Below are 25074 nucleotides of genomic sequence, written 5' to 3' on the forward strand. Positions count from 1 at the left end.
CCAGCTTACATCCCATTCATTGGTCAAAATTTACTCATGTGACCACAGAAGAAGGAAAACAGTCTTTATTCTAATATGGCCAGAGATGATAATCTCAGTTGAAGTTGTAGGGTCTATGGATATTTGGGGAAACAGAATCTAAGGGCTGTGGTATTAGTCTCAGTTTTTGGCTATGTGGAGACCTGCAATATATTTAAAATGGAAGTGGTGATATTATCATTTATGAGTCTCAAGTGAGATACTAATAACCCATCATCTACTAAGCTATGACTGAGCTGAGTAGTTTATTTATACTAGCTCATTTGGTCTGCCCAACAACCTTATGAAGTATTCATTTTATGATGAGAAAAACTGAGTCACAGAGTGAAAGAAGTTGCACAGACACAGACCCTTGGCTGCAGTTGGCGCTCATATCCTCAGCCAGTTCATGATCTAGCCTTGCGAGCCACAAAGCCTGGTTGTTGGAGATGTTGAGAGAAGGTGACAGGACCTGGAGAGGAACATTGCTGGGCTGCTGAGGACAGCACAGGGCTGGCTACAAAGGTGATCTCTTAAAGAAAGGCCTGACCCAAGACTGACTACTTTAAGACCTGTAGGTTTTTGAGTGACACTGGCCTCCTATGGAGTTAGACAAAGTGACTACAGATGTAATAGGGATCCTACAGAGCATATACACTCATGCTTCATTAAAGAAAAAAAAAAGTCATTTGCTGATGGATGCTGATAGCTCATACCTAGCTACTTGGGAAGCTCAGATCTAAAATTCTTAGTTTAAAGCCAGCCCGAGCAGACAAGGATCTGCCCAAGTCCAAGAGATTTATCTCCAATTAACCAGCAAAAAGCTGGAAGTAGAGGTATGACTCAAGTGATAGAATGCCAGCCTTTAGTGAAAAAGCCAAGCAAGAGTACAAGGCTCCTGAATTCAAGTCCCAGAACTGGAAAGGAATTAAAGGAAAAAATTATCATAGTGATAAATCTATAAACCTTTATTAAGGTACAGATACGCATACAGAAAGTGTGTATGTGTTTATGCACGCACGTGCGTCCATACTGGGACTTGATTTCAGTGCATGAGCACTGTCCCTTTATTTTCTTGCTCAAGGCTGGTGTTCTACCTCTGAGCCACAGTTCTGCTTCTGGCTTTTTGGTGGTTAATTGGAGGTAAGACTCTCACAGACTTTTCTGCCTCATCTGGTCTCAAGTCTCAAACCTCCTATCTCAGCCTCCTGAGTAGTTAGGAATACAGTGTGAGCCACCAGCTCTATTAATTTGTAAAGTGAATTAATTCATCCATTCAGATCAGGAAACAGAACTTAAGCTCCAATAGCTTCCCCCAGGCCTCTCAACACCACCTCCACCCCACTTGGTTGCTGCCCTTTGTCGAGTCTAATTATTATCCTGACTTCTCACATCATAAATTTTGTTTTGCCCATTTGGGATGTGTGTGTTTTCTGTGGCCTATTTTCCACTCAACATTGTGTTTTGAGATACATTCTATGCTACTTATCATTGCAAATTGTTCTCATTATTGTGACATTCAATTTATTGATTGATTCAACTATTAGGCATTTGAATGGAGTTGCTGAGAATTTTCTTGAACATGAACTTGGGTGCATAAGTTTTTGTGGGTTTTTTTTTTGTGGGTGTAACAGAATTAAGCCCAATGACCTCAAGGAATGTGTCTTGGCTTCATTTTACAGGGCATGGAACATACAGAAAAAATTTGTCTCAGGTCACCTTGTTACTCCATTAGGACTAGGACCTGGGATTTTCTCATCCAGTGCAACTTACCCAGTAAGTTAGATTTCCAGGAGAGACTGGCCTTCGGGATTCCTAGAGCCTCCTACCACCCCACGTTTCATGGATGAGCTTGTCCTATAAGCCCTTGTGCAGGATGAAGCTAATCGTTGTTTCGTGGAGGCCTCGATGTAAAAACTACCCTGGAGGGCAGCGGTGCAGGTGTTGCTGCTGTAGGGCATGCGTTTCTAATGAAGCCAAGTTTAAAAGCCGCCCATCTCAGCGCAGGCCCCGGGCCATCCTCTCTCTCCCTGCAGCGAGAGGGTGCAGGCCTGGTCGCGGGTCCGGGGCCCAGCCAGCCAGCAAGCCAGCCAGCATGCCGGCCAGCCAGCCAGCACGCAGCTCCTCGCGGGGCGGAGGGCGGCGCGAGGGCGGGAGCGAGGGAAGGGAAAGGCGGCGAGCGGGAGCTGCCTCGAATGCCTGGAATAATTCCGCTTCCGTTTGGAAAGCCGCTGCCTCAGTCCCGCCGCCGCCCGCCCGCCGCGTCGGCCCGGCTGCAGCTCCGCGTCCCGCCCGGCCCCGCGCGCGGCTGCCCGCCCCGCCGCCATGGCCAGCTCCCCGCAGAAGTCGCCCTCCGTCCCCAAGTCCCCCACTCCCAAGTCGCCTCCATCCCGCAAGAAGGATGACTCCTTCCTGGGGAAACTCGGAGGGACGCTGGCCCGGAGGAAGAAAGCTAAGGAGGGTGAGTGGAGCGCGGCCCCGAGCCGGTGGGGGGAGGGGGGGGAGGGAAGGGCTGGGGGGCGGGGAGGGGGGTGCCCGTGGCCGCCGGGAGCGCGCGGCGGGTGCCCGGTGCACCCGGGCTCGCGCGCGCGCGCGCGCCTTTCTGAAAGGGGGTGGGAGCGGGGCGCGCCCCGCATGGCCGCGCTGCCCTCCCGGGGGCCGCCGGCCTGGGCCCGGGGCCGGGGCTCAGGCCCTGGCCGGACGTCCCCGCCGGGCCGCGTGGCTCCGTGAGGCGGCGGGCCTCGGAGCCCAGGCCCAGGCCGCAGGCTGCGTCCTCCGGTGCGGCCGCTGGCCCCGCGTTCCCCGCGCCCGCCCGGGGGATCGGCTCTCCCCAAGTCTCGGCGGAAAGTTCCCGGGGCGCCGTCACCCTCCCTCCCTCTTCGCCTTCATTGGCCTGGGCCGTCGCTCCGGGGCTGGAACTGCTGACGGTCTCGGCCCAAGCACAGTTAGCTCCGTGTGGCTGTTGGGATGGGGCTGATCGATATCCAATAAGGGTTGAAAGAACGGGCGGAGAGCTGGCTGCCTCCTGGGAGGTTCCGAGACCCACGGAGGACGCCCGGGCCAGATGCAAACTGCACCGAGCATCGAGACCTGAGGTGGACTCGGGTGGTGTAGGCGTTCTTCTCAATAGGGTGAATCCAGATAATTCCTCACCCCTCACATCCCCCCAGTAGTTCGCATGTAAAATATTTTTTCCCTGAAGGATGTTTTTGCATCCTGGTTTATGGTGTGGAAAGTTAGGTGGTGGTTCGCAAGAAACAGTAGCATTGGATGGGTATAGGTAGGAGTTTCTGGGTTAAAAGTACGTTTGCAGCCAGGAGCAAGCCTGTACTAGCGTTGGGAAAGCTGAGGCAGGAAGATCATGCCGGTGCAGTAAGTATAAAGAGACTGTCAAAAACACAAAGGTTTTTAGTAGACTGCTCAGTGGATTGGAAGTTACTCTTTGGAAAGCTGTGATGTTGAGGTGTCAAATAAGTTACTCGTTGAAGTTATCTTAATAAATTAAAAAAAAAAACAACTTTAGAGAGTAGCACCAAAGTGAGAGTCAAGACATCTCCAGCTGGGTGCTGGTGGCTCACGGCTCTAACCCTAGCTACTCAGGAGGCTGAGATCTGAGGATTGCAGTTCTAAGCCATCCGGGCAGGAAAAAGTCCCTGGGAAACTCTTATCTCCATTCAAAAACCGGAAATGGCCCTATGGCTACAGGTAGACAGAGCTCTAGGCTGGGAGACTGTGTCCAGTCCCTGAGTTCAAACCCTACAACTGACAAAAATCAAAGAAAAGAACAAAAACTCACCAACATAGCTCCAAGATTGTCTCTCACTTTTTAAGTCTTCCTTCCCCCTTACCCATAAGGATTTGTTCCAAGACCCCCCACTGGATGCCAGAAATCTCAGGTAGCACAGAATTCTTTGTATACTTTTTTCCCTATTATTATATTTGCTCTCTAAGTCAGGCACAAGAAGAGGTTAATAACAGTAAATAATAATGAGATAGAACAATTATTACCATACTGTTATAAAAGTTGTATAAATATGGTCTCTCAAGAAGTCTTCATTATATTGAGTTGAGAAGTGAAAAAAAAACTTAATTGTACCATAACTTTTTTTTTTTTTTTTTTTTTTTGCCAGTCCTGGGCCTTGGACTCAGGGCCTGAGCACTGTCCCTGGCTAGCACTCTGCCACTTGAGTCACAGCGCCACTTTTGGCCATTTTCTGTATATGTGGTGCTGGGGAATCGAACCCAGGGCTTCAAGTATAGGAGGCAAGCACTCTTGCCACTAGGCCATATCCCCAGCCCATACCATAACTTTTTTGATAAGTGATCTGGGTATCCATGTGGTGGTAAGATGAAGTTAGGTGAGGGACATGTCTTATCACATGGCATTGTGATAAAGCATTAGACTACTACTTAGATGTATATGTACACAAATATTGCAACACTGTGACAGTTGATTTGATGAGAAAGTAACCAAGATGGCTACTAAGCGGCTGTGGTTGGGTCTCTTATGCAGTGGGATGTGCTGGGTAAAGGATGAGTCATGTCCTAGGTAGGAGTATGGGATGACAGGAGATTTCATCCTGTTCCTCAGCATTGTATGATGTATAAAAATTAGGCACTGTTTATTTCTAGAATATTCAATTTAATATTTTCTGGCCATAGTTGATGAAGATAACTGAAGCTTTAAAAGGTAAAATCATGAGTGAGTGGAGGAGTACGGCCTTTTGGTAAGCCATTGATTACACTTGGTAGCACATCATGAAATCTTGTCTTAGTAAGCTCTTTTCTATACTTTCTACCCTTTCCAACAGTGTTCTGGATATAGGCTCATCCAGTTTAATACTAGGTAAACCAGAATTACTTAAGCTCATGACCTGTCAAGAGTATTCACTCCACCTTTGCATCTAGTCAAAAATAAAAATGGTTTCCCTGCAGCCACTACTATTTTGGAATCTGATGGTAGCCATTTATTCTTTTCAAGTGGACTATAACTGCTTTTTGGAGTCTTCCCCTGACCAAGCCAAATATCCATGGTCCCTAGTGGTGGTTGTCATGGACACGAACTTAAGGCTTTCTGACATCCTGTCTCTTCCATCTCATCAGGGACCCTGTAGGAAGCAGAAGGCCAATCTGGTTGAGATTTTGAAAATAATGAGTGAAAAGGTTATTTACAGAGCTGCAGCCAGGGTTAAGGGAACCAAGAAGGGAGGTAGAGATTCATGGGGGCTAAAAATTGCTACCCCTACTAAGGCCCCAGGGGCAGGGAAGCACACTTGAACCCACTAGAAGCTGTCGCTTGGAAGGTGACAGTCTGGCAGGAACTGAAATGTTAGAAGTGGGCAGAAGGAAGGGAAGAGAGTGGTGCAGGAAAGGTGTATTCTCTTTCTTCTTGCCCTGGAGTCCCCTCCTCGGGCTCCTCATTGGCTGATCCCGGTAGAACGCCCATGGAACAAGGGTGTATGGGTGATGCAGTATGTGGGGCTCCATCACCTACCTGTTCTTCAGCAGAGGCTGCATCACAGAGGGGCGCGGAAGGAAGTGGAGAGGGCCCAGCAGACCTTGTCAGGGAGCTACCCAGAAGTCATCATAGTACAGTGATACCTGTGCTACACCCACCCGCCCACCTGCCCAGCATGACTGTTACCTCCCTGATTCCAGTGTGGATACTGTTCTAGTAATGCGGTCAAGGCTACTCTCCTTTATTCTGCCCGTCACATCATTTAATCTCCTAATGCACTTGTGACCAGTTTACTTACTGATACCTTTGCATTTGTTGCTCCTAACTCATTCCCTGCCCGATTTCAGATTTACCCAAGGTTTTGAGACCAAGTGCAAGAGTTTATTTTTATCTCTGTTATACTCAACCGTAGTGTCCTGATGCTGCTTTTAGGGGATTGGTGAATCCAGGAATCCAGGGGCCTTGTTTGGGAGAGGGCATGCCTTCTGAAGGGCTGGCTACCACCCACCACTCCATTCCAGTTGCTCACTGGGACCCTGGAATAGCTCTGCAAAGAAGGCAGTGAAATGAGTGAGAAATGCCTATTCTTGATGAGTGAGTCCAAGGTCTCAGGGATCAGGGCTGCCCTCCTTCAGGGCCCACAGTGACCGCATCACTTCAGTAATATAAATCGGAGTCTTGCTCTACATCGTGCGTGAGCTCACAGCTCTGTACATAGCAGAATCTGCTGTCTACTTGCCCCTCATTCTTCAAGATTGCCCAAGATCACTGACACTAGTCTGTTCACAAATTATCCTGCTATTTCAGAAAGAGTCCTCCTGGGCCCAAGAACTCCCATTCATCCTTTGATACCTGCTCTGTCTCACTGTAGAAACACAAAGATCGGAAAGACAGAACATAAAATCTGGTCAACAACTTTATATAAAAATATCTTCCTCAGGTACTTACTACCAATAAGCCTTGTACGAATACATTAATACTAGTCATAACACCTTGACGCTCAATGGCTGTCCAGCCTTGCTGGACCACCCTTACAGCAGAGGCGTGGTCTCCAGGGTAAGCCGTCAGCCTGCATTCTCCTTTTATAGAATGTGTTATCCACACCCTCACCACTCAAGCCTGCTCAGCCCTTGAGGTAGAACCTTGAAGTTCAGGATGAGAAACTTCGGTCCCACCCACCGCTGCAGCCCTCCTTCCTTAGTCCCTTACTGTCTTTGTCCCTTCCCAGGAGATCCTTTCTTCTGGAGCTTGTTCCACATCATTTCCTTCCATCTCAGAGTAGCTGTTTTCCCTAGTTCTTGTGACTTCATCATTTTGTCACTGTCTCTCTAATAATATGTGAATATTTTTTTCCCATGTGAAGAAAATTGGATGAGTTTTCCCATTGGCTGCTGTCTTGAGAGGGTTGTCTGTACTCAACTCTCCTTTCCAACTCTTTCTGACACATTTTCTGATTCAATATCCCATTCTTTTCCCAATCACAATTATTCTTATTATGAGTAGTAGTCATTGTAATTGTTGCCAGTACTGGGATTTGAACTCAGAGCCTTTGTGCTCATTCGGCTTGCTTGTCAGCTGGTACTCTGACCTTGAGTCTTGCTTTTTGCTGATTAAAACATGGAGTCTCCTAGACTTTTCTATCTGAGCTGTCCTTGAACTGTAATAATACTCTAGATCGTAGTCTCTTGAGGGGCAAGGATTACAGGTGTGAGCCACAGGCACCTGGCTCCATTTAGTTTTCGGAGTGTCTTTTGTACCTGGCTAGGTACCGGGAAGGAAATTAGAGATGGAAATCTCTGCTCTCATAAGGCATACGATCCACAGGAAGCCACATAATAAAACAATACAATTTGCAATTTGGTAACAAGTATAGTTTTGCTAGAGTGCTAAGCAGTTATCAGACAAAATAAAGTAGGAAAGGAGGAACGAAGTGCTACGGGATGAGGGATCATGAGCAGTTTTAAATAGGATGATGAGAGAAGGCCTCTGGAGAAGGGCATGTGTGTTTGAATCAAACCTGAAGGACATGAGGGAGAGTAACACTGCTGGTGGTGGGAATGGCACAAAGACCTGGAGACAGACATGACCCTGGTGTATTACTGACCATGGATTGGATGGGCAAGGAGGTCCGCGTGACTGCCGAGGAGAGGAATCCCAAGTGTGGAAGGTGTGGACAAGGATGATGGCAGGTTGTGTATGGCCTAGGAGGCCATTGTAAGACATAGACTTTTGCTCAGAGGAAACTGGAAGGGTTGGGTGGTTTACACAGAAGAGTAACTTGGCTTCATTTCTGTCTTCATAGTCTGTCTCTGGTTAAGTGGTTGATGGGGACAGATTAGAAGCAGGGAGATGAATCTGGAGATTCCTAGAATGATCTGGATATCAGATAATTGGGGTCAGGGGTACTAGTAGCAGTGGAGGGGTGATATAATTTGAAGGTAAAGCTGAGAGAGCCTAATTGAGTTGACTTCTGAGTCTTGAGTTTGAACAACTGGAAAGAAGGCATTGATTTTCATTGTGGTAGAGACTTGCAGGAGAAGCTGGTTTCAGAGGAAAAAGAACCAGGCTGTGGACCTGTCCAGTTAGTCTGTTGGACTTCCATGTGGACATGTTAAGAGCTTGTATTGTTCTGGGAGTCAAGTTTAGGGGAAGGCCTGGGTGGAGATCCACCTATGTGTAGTTGTATTTAAAGCCACAGATGGAAGGAGGTCGTAGAAGGGGTTCAAGTACTGAGCCAGTGGCTTCCCCACACTAAGAAACTCGGAGATGAAGAGGAACTGGTGGGAGAGATGAAAGAGGACAGAAACCATTATGGTAGCAGGAAAACCAGGACAATGTGGAGCCCTCAAAACAATGGAGAACTAATTCCATTCTTAGTATGGAAGTGTCTTCTTACCTTTGGACTCCAAAATACTGCCTCTTCTACCAATCCTGATCCTCCTTGGGTACATGGAGGCATTTGGTTGTAGACCTGTTCAGAGCTGTTAGACCTGTTTTTCCCTCTTGAGCTTATTATGCACCCTGAGTTTGGTCCCAATGTCTCTCCCCTTTTCTAGATCTTGTCTTTGACTTCCCTTTTTGCTCTCAACTTATTTCCCCTTGATGATTTCCTGGCTCCCACAGCGTCAACCACCACCTTCCACGTTCTCCAAATACATCATCCCACCGTCTCTTGGATGTGTCACAGGACCCTAAACTTACAATGGAATTATTTGTTCCACTTGCCCACACATGTTTCTCCTACCCCCAGCCACCCAAGGCTGAAAGATTGTAGTGATTCCCACCTCCCCCCTACCCCCATGAAAGGCCAGGTAGTAAATATTTTAGATTTTGCAGGCATTTTGTTTGCCATAGACCTCAGGTACGTGAACAGGTATAGCTGGGCTCTAATAGAATTGTCGATATGAAGACTGAAATTTGAATTTCACATAATGTTCATATGTGGTAGAACATTGTTGCCTTTCTTTTTCTCAGTACCGTGGCTGTTCAAAATAGCAGTCTGTGTCTGACCGTGTGCAGTAGTTTTTTTTATTCCACTTCATTCTCCCATCCAGTCCTCTATCCCAAGTATTGATGACTCTGCCTTCTACATGTCACAGCTTTAATTTACACCTCAGCAGTGCTGTTTTCCTTCTTGTAGATTTTTTTCTTTAATTCCACCTCTTTATCTGTATCTCTGATCCTTTCTTTTTTTTTTTTTTTTCTTGGTGCCCATACTCAGGGCCTTACACTCTCTTTTTTGCTCAAGGCTGGTGCTCTACTACTTAAGCCTCACCTGCACTTGTGGCTTTTGAGTAGTTAATTGGAGATAAGAGGGTCAGATTTGTTTGCGCAGGCTGCCTTTGAACCACAATCCTCAGATCCAGGACTTCTGAGATTACAGGTGTGAGCCAATGGTGCCCAGACTTGTAGTCCATTTTTCTTTACTCCAATATATTTTGTTGTTGTTATTTTTAAACCACAAGTTAACATCTCCTCACTCCAAACAGTATGGCATTTGGGCCTTCTCTATTTTTTTTTTTCCCAAGAATTCTCCATTTTAATTACAGCAAACTACTCGTTGTCCTCCACACACATCCTCTTCTTTTGCTTGTTCTTACCATACATAAGCAATTCCATACTTCTAGACTGGCTCTTCTAGGGCCTTTTTATTCCCTTCTCCCCCTCTCTACCACAAACTCTGCATTCCTGAAGCCCTGACTCAGATCTCTCCTGCGCATGTCACCTTGCATCATGACATCCCCAGGAAGTGTGGGACGCTTCCTTCTTTGTGACCCGCAGCACCTTTTCCTTCTCAGCTGCAACACAGACACAGACTTCCTCCTGGCCCTCCTGCGCGGCATATTGAACACACATCAATTTTGGAACTTATGTGGAGTGAATTTCCCCATATTTAATGCCTTGGTGAAAATTGCTCACCACTAACTGGTTGTATAATCTCTGATGAGTCTTTTCCCCTTTCTTCTGCTATTTGTCCATTTTGACTATTAGGGGATTAGGCTGAACAACCTCTTGGGGCCCTTGCAGGCCTGCTATTCTACGATTTCTGAGCTCTTATTTCACCAGGCTTCTCTCCAATTCAGTTTTAATGTCTGTAAAGGGTGGTCTGGGAATTACATCACCACAAAGACCTCTTTCTTCCTTCCACTAATGAAGGCACCTCTGTGTCGGGAGGAGGAGATGGAGCCGAGGATAAGTGGGCCGTGGCTCAAGGACACCACCATGTGGGATATCAGTCTTCTTGTCTCATGGAATATCTCTTGTTTGGTTAGCAAGTGTAGTTCAAGATTACATTTTAGCCATTAGTACAGAAGGTGAGATGAAGTCCTTCTTTACCCCCCAACTGTTGTGGAGAAGAGCGCGGCATGTGATAGGAAAGTCTAGTCACAATTTCAGTAATAAAATACCTTGTGAAAACAGAATGCATCTAAAAACGGTTGTAAAGATTCTGGTACGTTTCAGTATGTTGTAACACCCCCAAATCCAGAGGAAATCCGAAGGAGGACTGTGGACAAGAGGCTTCGTAGCCGGCATGAGCCCGGGCTCAGCCCTTCCCTCTCACTTCTACTCTCTGCCATGCAGGTGGGACTTATGTTTGTTCTGCCCATATTTGTGTCCTGGCTGTCTTCCACAGCACCAGTACTTGGCACCTGTTCCATCAAATGGCCCTCACTTGCTTCAGTCATCACTGAGCGCTTTTTTTTTTTTCCACTGAGCTTGTCCCCAGGTAATTTCTAGACTCTCTTCCAATTTTACATGGCTTTTCTGGTCCCTGGACTACATCAAGTAACTACTCAAGTAACTTTGGGCTGTGTTTGTGTGTCTTATAGTAATACCTCCTTCTGCTCCTCAGCTATCTCTTTGCTCATTGTAGGCAGACATTATTCATTAGGCTCATTATTTGGTGAACACACAGAGGCCCTTGAGACCAGAAGTGTGGATGGAAATCTCTGGGTACTGACTTGGTGGCGGTGGCGGCATCGAGACTACAAGGGGATGTCCCCGTGTGTGTTTGGTGCTGGAGAGATGTGCTCAGAGGCTTGAAAGATGGCTCTGCGGCAGTTGCTTCACACAAATTCATGAGGTGTGCTTGAACAAAGAATGACTAAGGTGGTGTAGCTCACTGGAAAAATGTGGAGGAGCTAAGGGACATAGGTAGACCAAAACTCAACAAGTAAGATTCATCATTCCTTCCATTCCCCAAGTCTGTCCTATTGCCCCAGCCCTACTCAGCCCTCTTTGCCCATCTAACTCATTTTCTTACCTAAGTGCAAAATCAGAATCGGTTCCTCATGGTGGGACATGCCTGAATCTCAACTACTCAGGAGGGCTTGAGGTTGGAGAACCAAAAGTTCAAGGCCAGTCTGAACAAACTTAGTGATACTCTGTCCCATAATACAACAGTTTTTTAGAAGGGCTGGAAGAGGGGCTGGGGATATGGCCTAGTGGCAAGAGTGCTTGCCTCATATACATGAGGCCCTGTGTTCAATTCCCCAGCACCACGTATACAGAAAATGGCCAGAAGTGGCGAATGTGGCTCAAATGGTAGAGTGCTAGCCTTGAGCAAAAAGAAGCCAGGGACAGTGCTCAGGCCCTGAGTTCAGGCCCCAGGGCTGGCAAAAATATAAGAAAGAGAGAGGGGTGGAGGAGAGAGAGAAAACAAAAAGAAAAGGAGTGGAGATATAGCTCATCAGCTTCCTTAGCATTTGCAAGGCCTGGAGTTTAATCCCCAGTGCTGGGAGGTGGGGGAGGGGCTTGATGCTCTACCTTTCCTTTTTAAGTTCTTTTTTTTTTTTTTCTTTACCAGTCCTGGGGTTTGAACTCAGGTCCTGAACACTGTCCCTGGCTTCTTTTTTCTCAAGGCTAGCCCTCTACCACTTGAGCCACAGTGCCACTTCTGGCTTTTTTTCTATATACGTGGTGCTGAGGAATCGAACCCAGGGCTTCATGTATACGAGGCAAACACTCTACCGCTAGGCTGTATTCCCAGCCCCCAGTTTTGTTTTTAACTTTGGAATTTTAAATTGCTGCTGCTTAATGTTTGTTCCATCCCTGGATACGTGTTTTCATGATGTATAATTCTATAGGACAAGGCCTTGGTAAACCAACTTTGGGACTAGTGTCACCATCATCCTCCCTGTGCACAGCTTTAGGGAAAGGTTACTCCATAGTTAGAAGAAATGATAAACTTTAGCAGTTTAGTCATTATGTTAGGAGAAAGAAGAATAAATCAAATCACTAGCATTTGCCTTTGTGTATGTGTGTGTGTATGTATGTGTGTATCTGTGTATCTGTGCACACGTGTGCGTGTGCGCTGGTCCTAGGACTTGAACTCAGGGCCTGGGTGCTGTCCTTGAGCTTCTTTTGCTCAAGGCTAGCGCTCTACCCCTTGACTCACAGCACCATTTCTGGCTTTTTTGGTGGTTTCATTGGAGATAAAGACTCTCATAGACTTTCCTGCCCAGGTTGGCTTCAAAGCTTGATCCTCAGATCTCAGCCCCTAGAGTACCTAGGATTATAGGTGTGAGCCACTAGCACTTGGCAACATCTGATTTTTTTTTTAAGGAAGTCTTTTCTTCCCTGTAATAAAATTAGCAAATGCTTGTGGGATTTGTAGAAAATACAGAACAAATGTGCACAGTTCTACTCCCAAAGGTGACACTATTAGCATGTTGGTTTAATTTTTTCATGTAACTATGTTCCTTTTATAATCTTAGTATATTGTACATGCTATATAGATAAAACTTATCTTTACATTTTTATCTTTGTATTTCACTTTTCACTATAGTGTTTTTGTGTTTATTATAAATCTTATTAAATGAGGCTTTTATAGGTACATAATATTCCATTAAGTTGCTATCTTACTATGGACTTAACTCTTTATTTTTATTTCTTGCCTCCTTTTCCCCTCTCCTCCGTTTCCTCTTCTTTCTAGAAATAGCGCGTCTGATAACTCTTCTTAAAAATTCAGAATGGTTGTTTGGATGGAGCCCCAGAACTGCAATTAAGGGGCCAAGGGGTGATATCTGGCCTATTTACATCAATAGAACTGATGAAGAGAATTCCTGTTGTTGGGTCTGGTGCTGTCTCTGATGGACTGTTGGAAAGGACAACCTATCTTCGTTAGGCGGTTCTGTTGGCCTCTGGCTTGCCGTCCACCTATGGACTGGATGGCAGGGTGCCGACAGGGCGGAGTGGATGTCCAGCTTGGCTGAGGACAGTCTCAGAGGAAAGCTTTAGTAGGAGCAGCTCTTGACTCTGGAACCTTCGAGGATGGCCTCCCTGCCACCTCTATGTGGCTGTGGGTATCACCCAGCCTCTGCCCCCTGGCTTCAGCATCCAGGGTCTGGGAACCAGTCTAGACGAAGCAGTCCTGGGAGTTGCAGCCACCATGCCCTATCCCGGCCTGTCCCCACTCAGCTCTCACCATTCCTGAGACCCGGTGGAGGTTTGGTCTAGACTTCCTCTTCACAGCCCAACTCTTAAGTGTTTGGACTTACCCCCAATTTGGTAATCATGGCGGCACGGAGGTAACCAGGAGACATGCGCAAGCCCACCTTAATGGTGCTCCCACATGGGGTCTTGGAGCCAGAGGTGTGGAGGGAGAGGACAGGTTGCAGTTTGTTTCTGACCCGAGGAGCGCAGGCTGGTGTGGCAGGGCTGTTTCCACTCCTGCGACAGGAGTTGGCAGTCCGCTGTCTCCCCTCACTCTGCAGGGTGGACCCAAGCCAGCTGGAGCACCTCACCGTCACCCCCACACCGCAGGGAGTATTTCTGGGAGAGTCTCCTGCCCGGGCAGGCAGACGCTCTCCCTGGGAGGGATGTCTCTGAGGCATTTATTTCATCAAGAATCACCTCCATTCCCTTTACTCATTCCTTTATCTCGTTTAAAATCCAGAGACAGCTCCCTGCTTTTGTGCTGGCAAACGCAGCCTGAGTCTGTGATGGAAGCTCTGAGCTCTTGGGGTATTGGTACCGGGGTATGAGGGGCTGCTCTCACAGTGAAATCGAAGTTTCAGGGCTCCCCATGGCTTCATGTTTCTGTCTTTCTAGGATACATTTATTGGTAGAATAATTAATCTGCTAATTGCAGTATTACATTGACTTCGCAATTCAGAACAATTATGTCCCATGCAGCTTTTTTGTTTTGTTTTGTCCTGGCCAGCATGGTTTTGCCTGTGTGGCCTGCTGGGAAGGGGAAAGAGAGAGGAGGATACAGTTCTGCTCTGGAGTTTGGGGGGTTGAGCACACCAGGTTTGTTGTGGACAAGGAATGAGGAGAAGAGAATTCTTGGCATCTGTGGAGTCCCTGAGCCCTGAATCAAGGAGGTGTGTCTGATTGATCCAGTGTGGTCGTGGGGACCTTGCTTCTGCAAGGAGAATGTTCCTGTCCATGGGGAGGAATTTTCCTACTTACACATAAGACTGGCTCCCAACTCTGGTGGAGCAGACCTGCGGATGGCAGGTAGTGAATGGTGACAGCTGGGAGAAGACTGGGCACCAGGAGTGGACAGTTTTGATGCTGTTTGCAAAACACAGGGGGAAGGGAACACAGTTCCATTGTAAAGCACCTGGCAGCCCTACCCATCGTGGCTTGCAAGGAGTCACAGTTGCCTCCTGACTGAGTACGGGTGGGTTCAGAAGCCCCTGTAACAAGTACCCAGATCCCCCAAAGCAGATTCCCTTTGCCTGCATCAACTCCAGGGCCGTCATGGTGGTAAATTGCAAGGGTCCTAGGATGACAATGACGATGAAGATGCAGATTGATTTGCTCCTTCTGCTTGTCACTATACTGAAGGTGGCCCTGGTGATGGGCCCCTAGATTTCACACCTTGTAATAGCCCTGCCAGAGGTGTATGTTAACACAATTGGGACCTGACACTTCAATAAATCACAGACAATTCTGCCATGGAGATCAAAGTTCAGAATTGCTTAAATTGATGTTGGAACAGGTAAGAAAGAGGAGTCTAGGGCCAGGGATTGCATGGATGGCAATTGTCATTGAGGTTGTGAGGACTGCATGTCAGCTTTTCACATGCTATGACATCAATTTAAGTAATTTGGGCTCTTTGCTACCTGGCCCTTTCAATATTGCTGGTTCTGGGAAGTATGATTCATGATTCAGTGCACGAAAACAAAGGAAAACAGCCCTGCTTGTCTTCTCCCAGGCTAAGCGTCACTGGGTTGTAGAAGTATGGATAACAAACTCATACCCTTCCTGGGGGTGCTGGTAACTCTCCAAGGCATTTTTCCAGCCATGACCTTGACCTCATACTCCTCAGCATATGCATGTCCTGGCATTGCCACTTGCACACCGAGATGGACATGTTTCTTGATTGAGCTGGGAATGTGTTCTATTTTCTGATGGAACAAGTCTAGAGGAATAGTGGCCTAATCCATATGGAGAAATATGTACTTTAAAAAGCTGGGAATATGGCCTAGCGGCAAGAGTGCTTGCCTTGTATACATGAAGCCCTGGGTTCGATTCCTCAGCACCACATATATAAAAAAAAGCCAGAAGTGGCGTTGTGGCTCAAGTGGTAGAGTGCTAGCCTTGAGCAAAAACAAGCTGGGGACAGTGCTCAGGCCCTGAGTTCAAGCCCCAGGACTGGCAAAAATAAATAAATAAATAAATAAATAAATAAATAAATAAATAAATAAATAAATAAATAAAAAGCCTGGCTAAGCTAGGCACCAGTGGCTCACACCTGTAGGCCTTGCAACTCAGGAGGCTGAGGTCTGAGGATTGCTCTGGAAGCCCAGGCAGGAAAGTTGTGAGACTCTTATCTCCAAATAATCAGCAAAAAAAGGAAAAGTCTGGAAGTAGAGCTGTTACTCAAGTCATAGCAAACAAGTTCAGGGACTGTAACTAGGCTCTGAGTTCAAGCCCCAAGACAGACAGACACAGACACAGACACACAGCTTTGTTGAATGTAGTCCACTCATGTAAATGGTATAATTCAGTGATTTTTGGTATGCTACAACCATTGTTATAATCCATTTCAGCTTATTTTCATTATCCCTAGAATGAATTCTGTAACTATTTCCCCATTCCCTGTCCCTAGTAACTGCTAATCCATATTGTCTTTCCATAAACTGGCTTATTCTAGACATAGCATGTATGTGGCCTTTTAAAGTGACTGTCTTTTCATTTTACTTCCCCCCCTGCCCCCCCCCCCCCGCCACTGGATGGTACTAGGATTGAACTCCCAGTCTCATGCTTGCTAGGTAAATACTCTGCCACTTGAGCCACACCCATAGTCCCTTTGCTTTTAATATGCTTTTCAGATAGGATCTTGTGCTTTTGCCCAGGCTGTGTTTGACTGCAGTCCTCCTACCTCCTGCCTCCCAAGTAGCTAGGAGTTTAGATAGGAGCCACCACAGCATAGTATTTTTAAGGCTCATTCATGTGTTTGTATGTATCAATACTTTCCTTATGGCTGAAAAATATCCTATTATATAGATGTACCAAATATGATTGTTAATTAATGGATGGACACTTGGATTTTTTTTTTTCTAGTCCTGAGGCTTAAACTCTGGGCCTGGATACTGTCCCTGAGTTCCTTTTGCTCAGGGCTAGCACTCTACCAATTGAGCCACAGCACCACTTCCGGCCTTTTTTGTGATGTAATTGGATCCTTGAATATTAGCCTCTTGAGTCACTGGTGCCAAGCTTATTTGCATTTTTTGACTATGACAAATAAGCACTATGAGTTTTCACATCTAAATTTTGTATAGACATGTGTTTTCAAATTTCTTGGGTTTATACCTAGGAGTGGCATTGCTGGGTCATCTGACTACGTTTGACAATTTGAAGATCTGCCAAACTTGTTTCTCAAACCGCTACAGCATTTTCCATTCTCACCAGCAGTGTACAAAGAGCCCAATTTTGTCACAACTTCACCAGCGTTTATCATCTGTCTTTTGGGTGACAGTCTTTATCCAGTAGGCACAGTGTTTCTCATTGTGCTGCTGTCTAATCTTAAGCGTCTTTTTCTGTGCTTTTTGGCCATTTGCATATTGAATCTGATGCCATTTTTAAATTCCATAGAATTCACTGCACATGTTTTGAGTCCTGACTGTTATGAACAGTCTGGCTGTTAAGTCAGACTGTTGGTGCCTGTTGGGAATGTCTCCTCTCATTTTCTTAACATTGACTGGGAGCACTGGAGACATGCTTTGTCTTGTATGAGATACAGTCATCTCCCAGAATGACTGTACTCCTGAAATATTTCCTGTTAAGCAAATTGTCATAATCCTGTTGTGCCTTGGCTTTCATTTTTAAATTGGAAATTACTTATGTGGACTATAATTTTAGGCCCCAGATTGCTATTTTCTTGGTATAACATTTTTTAAATCAAGATTTAAAATTTGAACCTTCAAGTGACATGTGGAAATTTTTATAATATACTGTTAGTCAGCTCCTGTTAATATCCTATGGTGAACACTGGCCCAAAAGTCTGGGGAAAATGCTGGAGAGGTGACAGGCATTTACTCATTCTTCCCATGGGTAACTGTTTCGTTGCCTGGATGGTTTGAAGTCATTTTTTTTTTTTTTCAGAAGAAGGTGAACAGTAAATTGTTACATCTGTACAAAGTACTGTTGTGGCCATTTTTACATATTGTATTTCTTTTTTTTTTTTTTTTTTTTTTTTTTGGCCAGTCCTGAGCCTTGGACTCAGGGCCTGAGCACTGTCCCTGGCTTCTTCCCACTCAAGGCTAGCACTCTGCCACTTGAGCCACAGCGCCCCTTCTGGCCGTTTTCTGTATATGTGGTGCTGGGGAATCGAACCTAGGGCCTCGTGTATCCGAGGCAGGCACTCTTGCCACTAGGCTATATCCCCAGCCCCTGTATTTCTTTTTATCTGAGTAATAGTTCCGTATCCTTTAACAGATTCCTAGGAGGCAGTGTTTCTGGTTCTAGATTTTGAATATTCACATAACCTTCACTGCTTGAACATCCTGCATCTGAAATCCAAGTTGCTCTAGAGTCAGAAGCTTCTGGGGAGTTGTACTCATAAGGAGTATCCTGATTTGAATACAGGACTGAAAGGCAAAGGAGAGAAGGTGAAAAAGCCAAAGGCAATGAAGTTGTAGTCCAGAAACCTAACTAGAGCCCTGTAGGGTTCTTTTTCAAATAAGTCCACTTCTGTGCACCATGTGTGATATAACTGGGATAATGTGACCCCTCTTAGGAGACCTGATGGTATTAAAGCATTTTTAACTTGTAAGATATAGAAGTGATATTGTGGCTCTGCTAAAAATGCCTTATTTTAACAAAGTAATCCTAACAACTGGAGAGGCAGAAGTAGGACGGTGGTCTGACATCAGGCCAGGCCAAAGCATGAGAGTTTACATCCAACTAACCAGCAAAAGGGTAGTCTAGAGGTATAGCTTAAGTGTTAGAGCGCTAGCCTAGCAAGCAGACTGAGAAAGTATGAGGCTCTGAATTCACACTCCAATAATGACAACAACAGTAAAACCCTTATCTTTTCAAGGCACATATTAAAATGTTTATGGATGATAGGATAAAATGTGGTGTATGGCTGAGGTGTAGGTGGGACACATGGTTATTGTAGAAAGGGTGGTGTGTGGAGGGTTGTTGTACTGTTTTCCCTACTTGGTGTTCGTTTTAATTGTGTTAAAAACAGACTTACCTGAACACCTGCACCTCGCCTATAATCTCAGGAGGCTGAGATCTGCGGATCTCAGATGATCACTGAAGAGGCTGAGGTCTGAGGATCTGGATTTGAAGCCAGCCCAGGCAGAAAAGTCACTAATAAAAAGGTGTAACTGGAGGTATGGCTTAAGTGATAGAGCTCCAGCCTTGAGCAGAAAAGCCTCAGTCCAGGAGCGGGCACATGCGCACACCGACAGACAGAGAAGACTTTAGTGAATCCAGACAGACAGACAGAATACTTTAGTGAATCCATGTGCTGGCGCACGCGCACACAGACAGACAGACAGACAGAAGACTTTAGTGAGTCCATGTGCTGACTGTAGTGTGTGTGGCGGGTCTTGTGGGTGAGGACTCTAGGTGAGCCATCAGTTAGCCTTAGGATTCTGATTGTGAGGTACTCGGGAGGAAGCATTTAGTGCCTGGAGAATCAGGGTCCTGAAGGTGAGTCCTGGGGTCTCCCCTGCGAGGTGCACAGGCTTTCTGATCTAGGGGTGAGCCCAGTCTGGACTTTGCCCTCATAACCTGGACTCAGCATGCTTTGTCGCAGAGATCTTAACAAATTAGTAAGCTGGCAAGTAACTTGCTGAAGTGCGGCCCAGGCCCCAGGTGCACTTTAATTAAACAGTGAGAATCCATGGAAGACCTGGCCTCCTCCATGGCCAGTTCTCCTGAGTCCTCGGAGAAGCCAGCTCACCACTGGCCAAGGGCCAAGAGGAAGGTCAGCCACAGGCCCCCGAATGTCCCCGCCTAAAACCAACAGCAGCACTCAGCAGTCTGGCTTCCAACCTGATGCAAATTAAGTGTGGCATTTGGAGATGGTATTAAATGTCCTAAGTCAATATTCCAGAGACAGGATCAGAACAATTAAAGCCTGCTTTCCCTCACAGATCGTTGGAATATGTGCGAATATAAGTTGTCAGTTCAACTTTTTAAAGTTCAGCAGGTTGAAAAAGATGGGGTCTGCCTGGCAGTGCTCTGAGCTTAGGTTCTGCTCTTTTTATTTGTATACATATCCACATCGATTAACTAAGGGCTTTCATTTGTCCTGGCACATTTAATCACCTGTTTTACAACTGAGGCTTGGAGAAGGCAAGTGACTTCCCCAAGGACCCTCAGTTAATGAGAAGTAGAAGAAATATTTCCGTTTCTTCACTGGGACTGAACCCCAACTCTACTCACCATGACATCATTGGCTTTCCTGAATAGTGTGTATATTCATCCATAGTAATAAATGATGACAGATCAACAGTATCAATAGTAACTTGTTAATAATTTAGTTTCTCTAGCCTTGAGAAGTGTTGGAAGTTTTCCTAAAGTGTTCATTGGTGCAACAAATGGGCATTGAGAGAGAACCCAGGAACCAGGCAGCCAGCCCCCTGGTCCTACCCCCTCACCCCACCCTCCACCAGGAACCTGGCTACCCTGGTTCCACCCTGCATGGATGCAAGCTAGGCAGTTCATCATTCTCACTCAGGCCCTGCTAGATTCTGCCCAGGCTCTAGGACATTGCTGTTCTAGAACTTTCCTTGGGGAAAGTTTGGTCAGGTAATGGTGTTACTTCTAGTCTTATTAAATTAGCTAAAATATATATGTTTATGATAAAATTCTAAGAGACCAGGTATATAAACTGAAAACATATAGGTCCTTCAAGTACCCCTTCCCCACTCCCAGGCTTTAGAGATGATTATGCAGGTGTTGAAATACTGTTAAGTGATAGACTGTTTATTCTTTGCCACTTATTTGTCTTGTATCTTTTCACTTGTGGACTTTTTAAACTGCTTTATGTGTTTTGTGGATGTACTGTCCAGTGAATATAAGTGTTTATTAACAGGTTCTCCATGGATGAACATTTAACTTTTTCTGTAATGTTTTGCTACTCCATGAGAAATGAAAACACTCTGACCCCATTTATCTGCAACATAAATTCCTAGAATTGGAATTACTGAGTCTAAATTGTTAGGTTTGGATTTTGCTGGAACTTAGCCAAATTGGTCACCCAAAAGGAAATGCTAAGTAAGAAAGAGGCCTTTCCCAGTTTTAAACTTTTTCTTTTTTTAAGAATTCAGGCTTGGAAAGATTGTCTTGATCGCTGAGTTCACTGGAAATGCTTTTCCTCGGCCACACATTTTTAGAAAACAAGTTCCCAGGTTCCAGTCTTCAAGCCCTTGGTGCTGACAGGATGTCCTGGGGCTCAAGGCAAAACCCTGTGTGTCCCTAACATTTCTCCTCTCCCAGGCCCTCTGCCTCTGTTTTCCAGAGGGACTGGCTTTTTGTTGTCTTCTTTTGACCTCTAGGATAAATATTTACAGATTTCATACTCTTCTGTAATGCTGTTCTCTGATGCCCAGAGCCCAGAGTTCCACTGAGAGGAGGAAGTCACAGATGGACAGCCTCAGAAGGAGGTCTGGGGCCTCTGTGCTCCTGTCTGCTCCTCCCGCATGGCTCTCTTGCTGCCCTTAGAATTCCTCCAGGCTAGCAAACCGCTGGACCGGGGCCATGTGCCTCCTTCTGCCTCCCGTCCATTTTGGGAGGGAGAGATGAGACTTCTGAAATGTACTTCTATCCTTTTAGGGATGACTGTACACCAGCCCACAGCCAACCAGGAACAGAAAATTTAATGAGAAGATAATAAAGTGCACCCCAGGCTATGGTGAGGGAGGGAGAGGCAGAGTGACTCACGCTAACCCCCCTCCCTCCTCCTGTTACATTCCAAGAACTGCCTTCCTCCAGGCTTAGGTCACCCCGCTGAGAGCAGCAAGCCTACTAGGCTTCAGGGGAAGGCCCGCTGTCCTGTGTTGGCCTGGGTAAGCACCCAGTGAGAGACCTGGCTGAACAAGTCCTGGGGTTTCCTTATAGCTGCAACCTTGGCTCCCCCTGGCACAGGCATTTCTGCTCTTACAGGGCTTACTGTGTAGCCTCTGGGGATTTCTGTCCCCTGTGCCAGCTCAGTGCCCTGGAGGGACACACACCTAATGAAGTGTGTGTGTGTGTGTGTGTGTGTGTGTGTGTGTATGTATGTGTGTATGTATGTGTATAGCTCTGCTGAAGCATATATGACCTTGGGCATGTCACCTCATTGCTGTAAACCTCAGTTTTCCCATCTACAGAATGGAGGTTAAAAAGAGCGGAGGGCCCATCTCTAGTATTGCTGGTAATTAAAGCACTTATTCATGTTGTGGGGTTGGCACACATAAAGCACTTGAAATTACCTGCTAATAGCCGGCACAAGTGGCTCGTGCTTGTAACTTTAGCTTGTAGTTTTAGCCTGAGCTCTGGAGGATCATGGTTTGAAGCCAGCCTGGATAGAAAAGTCTGCAAGACGGTTCAGTTAACAAGCAAAAAGCCAGGCTAAATTTCATGGCTCAAGTGGTAGAGTTCTAGCCCAGCAAGCATGCTGAGGGAGTATGAGCCTTGAGTTCAAACCTCAGTACTATCCACTCCACCTAAATTGCTTTCGATTATTTCTGTCTCTCCTGTTGATCCATCTTGCAGACAAAATATGAAATGTAGTTGACTGGCTTCACCTCTCCCCATAATTTGTAATAATAAACTTATTATATAGAACTGTGTTATAAGACTATATACACACACACACGCATACACACAAAATAATGAGATATATTCATGTAGGTATGTATATACTCATTTAACCCTGCCAAACATATGAGTAGCTATGGGTAACTCCTGTTTTTATCCCCTTTATGTACAAATATCATGGGGCATAAGAGGGGTTAAACAACTAGCCCATAGTTAGTAAATGGTGGAACCAGCATTTAAAGCAAGATTGTAGGCTCTAGAACTGGTTTCCCTAGCCATTAGGCAATCCTGCCTCTCATGACATGTTTGTACATTTCCATACAAAAGCTCTCCCAAGATACAGCAGTGAAGGACATTGTATCTTTTTTCTAAAATCTAAAAAATGTGTTTTTTCCCTTAGTAGTTTTGTAGCATTGTAAAGCATGTCAATGTATAGAAGAAAAAAAATACCCAGGGAAGTTTTTATTTCGTGTGTGTGTGTGTGTGTGTGTGTGTGTGTGTGTGTGTGTGTATGTGTATGTGTATGTGTATGTGTATGCATGTATGCCAGTACTGGGACTTGAATGAAGGCTCTCAAACTGACTCAGCTCTTTGGCTCCTGGCTGCTACCACTTGAGCCATGCCTCCAGTTCTTATTTCTAGCCGTTGGTGAGTGTGGTATCCTGTTCATGTGACTACATGCGCAGCTTGTTTAACCTAGAACTCTCCAATGGAGTTTGACTAACAGTTGAGCTGATCTTACCCCAATTACTAGCCAATTCCCTGGGATAGGCACTTGGATGTCATGGCAATGTTAACAAGTTGCTAAAATTTCAAATTGCTTACTCTAAAATTCCTTTCTTTCCCTGTCATGGGCTCCTAAGGAGCACCTCACAGGCAAGTGCTAGTCTGCACATGACACTCTTGAGTCACACTGTTCTGGACTAACACTGTTGACACTTACCTATTTATTTCCAGTATTTTTCCGAAGCATTTTGTTATTGTAGTTTTTTTTTTCTCATGACGTTTTCCATGACAATGTTCTTGTGAGTAATTCTTGAGTAAAATTTTAAAGAACTTAACAGAATAATGATATTCCATCTGGAAGGTATACCATAGTTCCCAACTCTTCCTTCAACACTTTGGCTTAATTTCCAGTTACTTCCCACCAGAAGAATTCAGTGCTAATAGTCGTGTAGACATATGTTTCCATATTTAATATTGCTTTTGTAGGATAGATATCATAAATTGGAATTACAAACATTAGGCCTTTTAAGACCTTCAAGCTATGAGCTGGTGGCTTCTGCCTGTAATTCTAGTTACTCAGGAGGCTGAGATCTGAGGATTGTGGTTCAAAGTCAGCCTCGGCAGGAAAGTCCTCCATGAGACTCTTATTTCTAGTTAACTACCAAAAAGCCAGAAGTAGAAGTGTAGCTCACAGGTATCACACTACCCTTGAATGAGAGCTCAGGAACTGTGCCCAGGCTCTAGGTTCAAGTCTCAATAACAGCGCGTGCACAAACACAGACACACACACACAGACACACACGCACAGACACACACACATGTTTTTGATATTACGAAATTAGTTTCTGAAAAGAATATGCCAATATACGTGTTCCCAGCGGTAGTCTATGAGAAAGCCTGTTGAACTTAATGATATCCCTTTTGTGTTTGTTATAATTTATTTGATGGGAACAGTCTTAATTGGTTTTATTTGAATTTTCTTTGATTACCAGTGAGGTTGAACATTTTGTGTGATTATAACTATTTCCATTTCCTCTTTTGCTTTATACTCAGTTGGGCACCAGAATACAAAAATATTACTTTGAACAGATTTCAAACTCTTTCAGAGTGGAGGCCAAGCAAATCCGTCCAGAAAGTCTGTGTGTGGTGACGAACATGATCTGCATGGCCTCAGCCCCTCCCTTTTCTCTGCTAGCATGGATGACCCTTCTGTGCAACCTTGGACGGTCCTCTTCAGAAAACCCCACTTGAGTTCAAGCACCTGGGATTTTTCATATTTCCAGTGACTTCCTCAGCCACATTTTTCCTCCCCATTTTTCCTCTCTATTTTTTTCCCCCTCCTGTTTCTCTTAATGGAATTTGGGCCTATTTTGTAAGCCTTGCTTGTTAGCTTGAATGAATCAAATTTCGCAAGTACTTACCCACAGGCCTTTCTGGCATATTTTTGTTAATTGTGAAGCATAGGAAAAACTCTGAAGTCTGGATGGTGTTTAGGAAATCCTAAATACCTGAACACAAATATCGAGTGATCTTCCTGTGTTCTGTATGAGTAGTAAGGGCCGAGGGAGGCCCAGGAGGAATGAGGGGAGCTTGAGGGGGAGCCCAGCAATAGATGTTGATCTTGTATTTTTCCTTAAAAAGAATTATTGAGGTCTTATTTGCTCCTTAATAATTTTAGGAGATATTTATCAGTAAGACATGGTTTTTTGGTGTGTTCTGAAAGGCCCCCTAAGTATAGACCAGTGGCAGGTGTAGCGAGCAGCCTGGGCAAAAAGAAGCTTGAAAGACTTTATCTTGGCCGTGGCACATGCCAGTGGCATCACGATGCGGAAAAGCATACGTTAGGAGGACCCCGGCCTAGGACCCTGCTCAAAAATACACAAAGGGGCTGGAGGCATAGCTCAAGTGGTAGAGTGCCTTCCTAACAAGGGTAAGACCCTGAATTCAATCCCCAGTACTGGGGGGAGCCCCCCTCAAAAAACCCCAGCACCCTGAAGACTGTGCCTATGTCTACTCCCCTGGCCCTACTTCCCCTCCGCTTGATAGAGACGAGACTAAGTTCCACTTTATCCATATAGAAGCAGCAGCAATATTTGGACAGCTGGGTTAACTGGTGCCCTAATTCTAACTTATTCCTGATGTTTTGGTGTTTCTTA

The 25074-nt window shown here is 45.5% G+C and overlaps 1 protein-coding gene across 1 annotated transcript in view; it reads left to right on the plus strand.

The window, feature by feature from the left end:
• Positions 1-2183: 2183 nt before the first annotated feature.
• Parva (parvin alpha) overlaps positions 2184-25074 on the plus strand; it is a 140898-nt gene continuing 118007 nt past the window's right edge. The window contains exon 1 of the mRNA XM_048360797.1: positions 2184-2479. Within this exon, the coding sequence (XP_048216754.1) occupies positions 2344-2479 (136 nt within the window). The 5' untranslated portion in view covers positions 2184-2343. The remainder of the gene's footprint in view (positions 2480-25074) is intronic.

Source organism: Perognathus longimembris, chromosome 13 (genome assembly GCF_023159225.1).
Source record: "Perognathus longimembris pacificus isolate PPM17 chromosome 13, ASM2315922v1, whole genome shotgun sequence".
Taxonomy (NCBI): Eukaryota; Metazoa; Chordata; class Mammalia; order Rodentia; family Heteromyidae; genus Perognathus; species Perognathus longimembris.